General features: G+C 55.3%; 2 protein-coding genes; one reads left to right on the plus strand and one right to left on the minus strand.

Moving 5' to 3' along the window:
• The first annotated feature begins 5,231 nt into the window (after positions 1–5,231).
• CHC_T00006734001 (hypothetical protein) lies at positions 5,232–5,867 on the plus strand. Its single transcript, XM_005718872.1, has one exon. The coding sequence runs from the start codon at positions 5,232–5,234 to the stop codon at positions 5,865–5,867; it is 636 nt and encodes a 211-aa protein (XP_005718929.1).
• Positions 5,868–7,343: 1,476 nt separating this feature from the next.
• Positions 7,344–9,038, minus strand: CHC_T00006735001 (hypothetical protein). XM_005718873.1 is given in 2 exon segments: positions 7,344–7,475; positions 7,476–9,038. The coding sequence occupies 1 exon segment, from the start codon at positions 9,036–9,038 to the stop codon at positions 7,476–7,478; it is 1,563 nt and encodes a 520-aa protein (XP_005718930.1). The 3' UTR covers positions 7,344–7,475.
• Between the last annotated feature and the right edge of the window lie 298 nt (positions 9,039–9,336).

A 9,336-nucleotide genomic window follows, 5' to 3' on the forward strand; every position in this document is an offset into this window, starting at 1 on the left:
ATAGTCGTAGGATGCCGCGCATTGTAGTGGAGTCTATGAGAGGAATCGTTGGTACAGTGATTGCAAACACTCTATTGCACATGAAGCGTGGTAAAACGACTGTAGAAAATGTACTTTAGCAGCGTGCAAATGGAGAGGAACAAGAGCGGTTCAACGAAGCATTCTTATTTTCTCCAAGCCTCCCTGTGGATGCAAAAGTGTTTATGACATGTTTGAAGAGGGAGAATTCTTCGGCAAGTATGCAACAAAGAACAGCGTCCGAAAAATATACGAAAGGACATGATACTTTAGAGCGCTATCCAGAGCAATGACCTTCTTGAGTTTCACTACACGTAGCGCGGATATGGAACAGCAGACTAGCACAAGACCCTTTCGAGATTCATTTGTAAAGGGCAAAAACGAGGACGTTTCAAAGTGGACTGAAACGTTTGAGGACAGCTGACATCTGTAGTGGATCCAAGTTTCAGTGTCGACGATCTGCAATCGACTTGCGTTTGTAATCTCTGCTCCTGTCTTTTAAGACATGATAGTATATAGCACGAAAATGCAGAAAATACAGAAACTGCTACAGTATGCTTATTCTATTGACAGTCGCCTTGCTGCTTTGTGCGTGGTCAAAGCAGCCGATATCTCTTGTCCAGGCAGTACGAGTTTAGTAAATACTAAACTGCGCGTCATTCATGCCGTAATATACACTGTAGTTACAGCACGTACAGTACCCGAAGGGTACATAAAGCATCTTGTTGTTGCCACGTGTCGTACAGTACAAGCTATCTGTCATCTCCGTCCGTCGTCCACTCCGATAAGTCCGAATAGCTCTCATGCTCCTCCGACTTTACCACTATGGCTTTGTCTCGATCCGGATCATGGCCGACCAATGCTTGATTCTCCTCCACCGACGTGTCCTTCTTCCGCCGGATGGGCTTGCCGCAACACATATACCTCCTCGCCAGCACGTCGACGAACACGCCCACGACCATCATCACCGCCGCCACGACCACAAACACGATGCCCACCGGACGTACATTTTCCACGGTGCGACACTCCGCGAGCCACATCTCAGCGACGACGCTCTCCATTGCCGGGCTGACGTCGGTCATCCTCGTCACCACGCTCGCAAACCTCTGCCCCGAAATCGCCATCAGCTCCACGCCCTTGATTGCCATCGGCAGCGCTGTGAGCACGTCACTCATAAAGCCATACACAATCAGCGCCGGCAAGCTGACCTCCGCCACCAACGCCACCGGCACGACATTTAAAACCATCGGCAACGCCAGTATGGCGATATTACTCGCACTGGTGGCGTCTTGTACCTGTCGCACAGAGATATCCGCCTTACTCATGGCGTCCCTGATGGCCAAGTGATCTTCGATGTTATGCACGCCCATCTGGAACGGACGGACAGCTCCCCTCCACCTAACGATGCTGGTACTCGCATTCGGGGTAGCCTCCTCTCCATCACCGCCGCGCACGGGCAGCGTCATGCGCGCACTGACAAGCGTTCCATTATCGCTCCTTACAAACTCACCCACGAACGCGCGGGCGTAGTCTGGGAGCCAGTCATCGCTGGGCTCGTTCGTGATCTGGAGCCTTGCGTACCACTCTCCCCCCACGCGGATAGCTGTCTCGGCCGCGACGCGGCACGTGAGGCCGGCGCGGTCGAAGCGCCACGCGACCTTGTTCTCCGCGCGGTGCCACGTGAGGCCGACCAGTCCCGCGAGCTGGACGGCGATGTCGGAGACGGCCTGGCCGCGCGCGCGCACGAGGGCGTCTAGGTGCGAGAGGCGGACGTCGACCGCGTCCGGCAGGCCGAAGACGTCCGTGACACAGATCAGGCCGGGCGCGGCCCAGCCGCGGTTGGTCATGAAGTTGGCGCGGGCTTTCCTCGCGCGCACGTTGCACGTGGCGAAGGGTGACGGCAGGGGGAGGGCGCCGCGGTTGGCGTTATGCGCGCGGTGCACAGCGAGAGAGATGTTCTCGAAGACTGAGAGGAGCGTTGACGTGGAGGCGATCAGGGGCTGGTGCGTGCTGGCCAGGGCGGCGAGGGGAGAGGTGGTCGAGATGGCGTGGATGCGGCCGCGCATGTAGGGGGGGAGGTTCACGCGGACGGCCTTAGATGGCGGCGGGAGGAGGAAGAGGAGGGAGAGGAAGAGGAGGGGGAAGCGGAGCATGGTGGGGGGAGGTGGGGGGAGGTGGGGCGGCGTGCTGGGGGATGCATCGCGGAATGTGTAAAGGGCCGATTGTTTTCCGGGGTGAGTTGCTTAACGAGAAAACATTTTGTGGGGATGTTTTCAGGGCGTGGGAATGGGCCGTGGTGAGTAAGGAACATGAGAGGTGGCACCGGTGCAGAATGACAACGACAGCACGTTTTGCCTTGCTGGCATTGATCTATGGGCAGGCAGGCATTTGTTGGTGTGATGTGATCCCGGTCTTGTATAATACAAGCACGTGTACGACGTGTACAGTACGAACACTGAACGCATTTCCAATAATTTTTTCAACCAATTCATTCATGCCAAGTTTCAGGGTGCTCGGGTGCTGGCACGGCGAACTCTTCGTTAGGAACGGCCCTGAATCTACGTATGCCGCCAACCCACAGTATATGATTTGATTTTCATTTCAATACAGTACCGTTTGGGTAGGTGAACACGTGGCAACGAGTGTGCAATGCCCCACAGCAGATCAAAACCAACCCCCCTTTCTCATTGAACACGTCATCCACGTATCCACGCGCACGCGCACCACACGTGGCCAAGGGCCAGACCAACCTGTTTATGACGTATTTGAAGAGGGAGAATTCTTCCGCAAGCATGCAGCAAAGAATATAGTCTGAAAAGAAGAAGTGTTGACGCCACGTGATGTTACTACCGCACATCGAAGTGCGATTCTGAGCAATGCGTTTTTCGAGATACATTGGTGCACCAGTAAAGCAATTCACTCGTACAACAATCTAACCCAGTCGCGTTTGAACAGCCGATTGGCATCACGAGTCTAACGATTATTGTCCAAAACGGCAATGGCAAAGGTTCAGAGCGACGGTGTTGAAAAATGGCCTTATGTCTGTGAGGCCAGTTGTCGACGCACAGTACACATACGGGTGTGCTTTGGCGATTTTTGAAGCCCCTGGTACAGTATATTCCTACCAACACATGAGTCTGTGAGACAGCCTCCGAACTGTCGGCCTGTCAATTGATGATGATGATCCGGTACCGGCTTGTTGAGGTCGGCCGGCGCCGACCCTAAAGTCCAAAAGCACAGGCCCACAGGGATCTACAGTAGCTAATGTTAGCTACTGTAGATCCCTGTCTGTTAACAGACTGTCCTAGAGAGGCTCAAGCATAAACCGGTTACGGGAAGGCATATGCTAACAGTACCGTCAAACGGGCGAGAAAAGGCAAACAGCGGATACATTCTGTCGCACGCAAAAGATACCGAGACTCCAAAACAGGTATAGTCGAGTATACCGTATACAGCGGTTCGAGACTCGCAATGGCTTGCACAGCGTCCCACGCCTGTACGTTCCTTCTGGAAAGCAAAAAAACTCTGTGAGCTATGGCATCGAATGAATAGTTGCATATGTAGCTCAACTAATTATTTACACGTGTGCACTGTACACGTGCCTGTAAACAAGGTGCGTGCGCCGTGCGCCATGCCAGCATGGCTACCGGCACGTACTCGAGTAGTGCACGTAGTGCAACGACTCATTGCGCCCCAGTCGCCTCCACTCCAAACGCGCCAAGTCTCCTCAAAAGCACCGTTACACCTTGCGCCCCGTGCCAGTGCCTCTGTTGAGCTGCAGCCTGGGAAGCTCAACCTCCGCTCAACCACCCTGCGCTCCCCATTGATTCTGAGTCTCGCCCCTCTCCCGACCCCATCTCCGCACTAACCTTCCCACCGTTCCCACCCCCACGATGCGCCTCGCGCTGCTGCTGCTGTTCGCGCTGCGCGTCACGCATGCCCTCTCCGCCCGGAACCTCTCGCGCGCCGGCCTGACGTACGACCCCTGCACCTCGCAGGCCGACTGCCAAGGCGACCGCGACTGCCTCACCCGCCTCAGCCTGTTCGTGTGCCGCGAGTCCGAAGACTGCATCTGCTTCCCAGACAGCCTTTTCGACTGCTCCATCACCCCGTGCGTCGCGCCGGAGGTCTGCGTCTCGCAGAACTCCGCCACGCCCTCTTGCGTCTCGCCCGACGCCGCGGCTGCGGACCCATCCTTCGTCCCCGTCGAAGGCGCCCCACCGCCCGTGCCCGGTGACGCCCCACCACCAGACGTGCCGGACCCTCCCCCGCCTGCAGACCCGGCCCCACCCGTCCCCGACGACGAAGACGACGGCTTCAATAACGACGAAGACGACGGCTCCGATAACGACGAAGATGACGACGTAGACGAGGACGAAATCGTCGACGCTGGCCCGGCCTCTCCTCTCCCGACAGCTTCGCCGGTGGGGGGGCCGGACCCTGTCGCGCCGCCAGCCCCTGTTCCTCCGTCGCCGGACCCGTCGCCCGCACCGGTCGCCGTGCCTCCGTCGCCCGACCCGTCGCCCGCACCGGTCGCCGTGCCTCCGTCGTCGGATCCGACGCCGCCGCCGGCCGACCCGACGCCGCCGCCGTCAAGCCCCGGGCCCACACGCACCCCCGCCCCGTCTGTGGCGTCGGGAGTTGGCCCGGCACCCGGCGCAGGAGGCGGCCTGGCAGGCGACGAGTGCAACCGGGACACGGGCTGTCTGGCCTACCGTCGCTGCGTCCAGCCGGAGCCGGTGTCGGACGGCGTGTTCGAGCCGTGCAAGCGGGACCAGGAGGGCTGCGTGTGCGCAGGCAGTCGCCAGTGTGGCTGCGACGATGACTGCACAGATGGAGAGCTATGCTCTAACCCAGGCAATACCTGCCTCTCGCCGACCCTCATCGATAACCTCGCGTGGATGACCACCGTTCCGTGTGAGAGCAGCGATGTGAGTCCCGTGCCGTCGCCGTCGCCTGTCACAGGGTTGACGGGCGATTCTTGCCGCATTGATGACAACTGTAGATCGCCAAGATTATGCCGTGCGGGGGGCGGGAAGAGTTGTGCGGTTGCGCAGAGCCTGTGTGATGCCGATGTGCTCGAGTGTACAGACGCAGATAGGGACTGCTATTGCTATACAGCGATTCGGTGTGATTGTAATGATGAGTGTAGGGATACCGAGCAGTGCACAGAGCTGCCGAGAGGGCGTTTTTGCGCGTCCAAGGATATCATTATGCAGTCAGATTGGTTGAAGGATATTCCGTGCGAGGGAGGTGGGGAAGAGGAGAGTGGAGGGGAAGGGGATGCGGGTGTAGATGGTGATGCGGAAGGAGAGGATGATACTGAGAATGGAGATGAATCCACCAGCGTGGTCGTAATCGATGTCGGTATTCCTTCGCCGCCACCGGGGTCCTCCGAATTGGATGGTTCCGACACATTGTCAACGTCGCCGGAACCTTCGTTACCTGAAGTCATCTCTAGCGAATCGACATCAGAAGATTCCGATGATGATGATGATGATGATGATGATGATGTCGTTTGCATTGATGCCGCCGCGTTGGATCACGTAGCCCGCCAAGACTTGGTATTTTCGAACCACGTCTTGAAGGCAGTGCTGTGTGATATGTATGGAAGTTGCGCGACAGACGGACATATCGTAGAGTATCGAGGGCACGCTATGATGATGAGGACGTATTGCGATCTTGTCGGATGTTCGAAGAGAGAAGTGGAGGTCAATAGCCCTAGATATAGACGCCGATTGCGGGTGCCTTCACGTACAGAAGGACTTGAGTTCACTTCACTTGCGGCCCGATATAGCACGAGAGTAGAAGAGAGAATGCTGGCGATTGTGGTTCATATTGGGCTGTAGTGCACGCTGTTTGATTCGGTTGCATTGCGACTGGAAAACTTATTATTGTGTCACGAGCTGTGTTGTTGTCGAACTCTTCCGCGCGTGACTTCGTAGTTTCTGCTATATTGGAATATTAAACTCACTAACGAATTTTCGCATGAAATGAAAGATATCTCGAGAACAGAGGTTTAGCTTGCCACGGAAACCCCTTACTGAGAAGTTGTGAAAAACAGCGTTCCACTCATTGCCACAACAGTCTTCCTGGCGTTGGGATACGCACTCAAACTCTACATCTCTGCACAGACGGCCATACCAGCACACAACACGCGAGAATAACTCTTTTCGTACTTCTGGTGTCCGTGAGATGCATGTTTAACATATCCTGTGTTACTGCACATTTTGGCAGTGCCACCGCGCTCACCCAGGATGAATCGTGCATTCTTCTAATATGTACTGCTCGTCGGAAGACGTCGTGTGGTGAAGGGCTATCAGCATCCGCGCATTTACCGTTGAGGCGCATTCCGGCTGCACGGCAGGCGTTGAACCGGAGATGCATTTCCTATTTCAAGACGCCGTTAGGATTCTGCGTCGAATATGCTTGGTACTCCTCATGCCACTAGGATTATTCAAAACTAACTTTTTGGGATGCCCTGGAAATTCGCACTGGGGCAATTGCACACATCAAGTCATTGAACTGAATCACCTGAGAAGACTCCCCTCTTCTTTGTCCGTCCTTCAAGAAAGATGGCTTTGGAGAGAGGTCGTCACTTCTTCGTGCGCATTTTGGACTTAATACTTCAAAAAACCTCCATTGCGACCCTTGCGTGCTGCAGTAGCACAAGAACGACCACTGCATGAATGCAGTCGATCCTTCTCCTATCGCCTCTTCTTGATGACTTTTGCACCACTAAAACCAGGTATGCATAGCGCTGCACTCTTTGGGCACCACGTCATTCCCGGGCACTTCCATATCCACTCAGTTCTTTCAACCGCATATTTTACGTCATTCGAATCTGTCAGATTGCGAGTTGCGCGCCATTCAGAAATCGCGAGACCTCTTCCTGCAGTGTTTCAATCAATTGCAGGCAGTGGGCGCCATCTTTTCTCGCGCAGCGGCGGTCCACCCCGCCAACTGCAGTATTGTTTGAAAAAACAGTTTGGCGCAGTAATTCGCACTAACAGAATTAAGCATCGCAAGAGTTTGCCAAGTGTACAATCGGTTTTGCAGCCAAGTGGTTTGTCCACTTGCCGGACGAATAAGCCGAGCAGAGGCACGTTCAGGCAGGAGGCCCCTCAAAGCGACTAAAATCCTACAAAATGCTAAATCATTGGGGTTAACTACAATAGAGCAGTAGTTGGGGCGGATAATATGAACATTCAAAAATTGCAACACGACTGTTTCATGACGATCGATGGTACTGAACTTTTAACCATCACCAATCCCTCGGTACGTCCAAACCACCGCCGGCTATGGGACCCTGGCTCACGTTGTTATGAAGACTGGTAATACGAACAAGTACTCGCCGCATCACACTATTCGCTTTATCCATTTCAGTTAAAACGGCGTTATATTGTGAAGACATACAGAACTTCTATTTAAAAAAAAATCTCAAGGATCAATGACAGCTATGCGACGCGGTTCTGGTACGGGGGACTTGGCAATGGCGTGCCAGCTGCCTGCATTGCTTGCTGATGTGCTAGATTTCTTTCCCTTGTCTTCCGCATGTAGTCTGAGCCTGATTCGTCATCTGAAGAATCGCCAGAGCTGGAGCCTTCATCATCGCTTTCACTGCCACTCCCATCCGAGTCGTCTGAATCCGAACTCGATTCGTCAGAGTCGTAGAATGATTTGGGATTCTTTTCCCCGTTGCCAGACTTGCCCTTTGACCGCTTTCGATGCACAGCGCGGATTTTGTCCATCTCATCCAAGACTTTCGAATGGGTCATCTGGTACACATCAGCGTTCGGCCCGCTCTCTATTGGGCCCTTCTTGTTCTTGTATAGAGTCTGTCTCACAAGCGCCTGAATGTCTCGAAGCGTCTTGTTGTTCATCGACTCAAAGTCCAAGACGATCTCCTCATCCTGGGTAACTTCAACTGAAGAGTTTTGGTTTTTGGATGCCAATGCGATCACCTTTTTGATCTTTTCGGGCGGCAGCTTGAAGATACTTTGACTCAACTCGATGATTTCATCCTCCGTCACTTTCACACTATACAATGCTTGTGCTTCTGCTACGTAGGAAGAAAGTCCCGTCGAGGAAGCAGCTGGCGAACCTGGTTGGGTTACTGCTCGCTGCCTCTCGAGAGCGCGGAATCGAGCCTCCAACTCTTCTGCACTCATGCTATCTACGTTTTTAGTAACGACTGGTGCGGATTTCGCGCCAGTCTTTTTGCGACTGTTAGTGGTAGCCGCAGTCTTGGGCTTACTGCCCCCCGCGGGCACCTTCTTCTTCGCTGTCGGCCGGTTCTTCGGTTGACTGCTCGCGCCACCCTCCCCAGACTTGCGGCGCTTGACCGACTCATGCTTCTTCGACCCCTCTGTGAAGCTGGTCTGCCCCTTTTTCCGCTTTTTGTTCTTCTTCGCGGCCTGGGCGGCAAGCTGTTCGAGCGAGGGCATCTGTGCAATTTTTGCCTCAAACTTTTCCAACAAACGCTTGGCAGCTTCGTAAAAAGTGTCGCCGGGGCGGTTGTATGTCTGCGCGTTCTTGAAAATGAGGCGCATGTCCTTTGAAAAGGCTTTGGTGTCAAATGAGACTTCCTCGACCTCTTCTTTCCCTGGCGTTGTAAGATAGTGTCCAGACTCCAAGCGCTGGCGCACGGTATCCAGATCCATGGGGTTCTTCACGATATCAAAGTAGCCCGGCAACTGGTCAATGGCCCACAGTTGGTCGATTGGTTTCGAAAAGCCAAACGCGTCCTTCAGCCGGAGCAGATCTTTGATCATGCGCAAGCAGTGGGCGAGTTGGCGATTCTTTGACGCGGCAATCGATTGCAGGGACGGGACCTTCTCGCCGGGGTGCGAGGAAAGTAGGACCGAAGGCGTGCGCACGCGGGCAGATCCGCGCTGGCCAATGGCGGGGGTCGTCGGCGGGGTGGCGACGCTGGAGCGGCGCTTGTCGCCAGCATCCACGAGCATAAGATCAATCTTTGAGGGCGGTCGCTTCGGCACAGCATCAACATCCAGGCGCATCGCGGAGGTATTCCCGGCGGCGGCTCTGCTGTTCGCGTGCGCATGCGTCCCATTCCTAAGGCCCCCTCCCCTGGGTCCGTGGTGTGGGCTGGAAGCGCCCCTCTTCCGCTTCGACGCGGGGCCCCTCCGGGCACCGTTGACGAGGGCGTCGCCGAACGCGGGCTTCCCGGTGCGTCGTATTCGGGCGAGGACTTGAATCTCGCCGTCTCCCGCCGGGTCATCCAAATCGTTGGAGTGGGCCGGATCCGGGGGGCTGCCGGCATCCGCGGAGACGACGCGCGCTAGGCGGAAGCGCTGC

Source organism: Chondrus crispus, genomic scaffold (assembly GCF_000350225.1).
Source record: "Chondrus crispus Stackhouse genomic scaffold, scaffold_5, whole genome shotgun sequence".
NCBI lineage: Eukaryota > Rhodophyta > Florideophyceae > Gigartinales > Gigartinaceae > Chondrus > Chondrus crispus.

Bases quoted from the DNA above. Each gene is read 5' to 3' on its own strand.
- CHC_T00006734001 (XM_005718872.1), top strand. From the start codon at position 5,232: ATGCAGTCAGATTGGTTGAAGGATATTCCGTGCGAGGGAGGTGGGGAA.
- CHC_T00006735001 (XM_005718873.1), bottom strand. From the start codon at position 9,038: ATGCGCCTGGATGTTGATGCTGTGCCGAAGCGACCGCCCTCAAAGATT.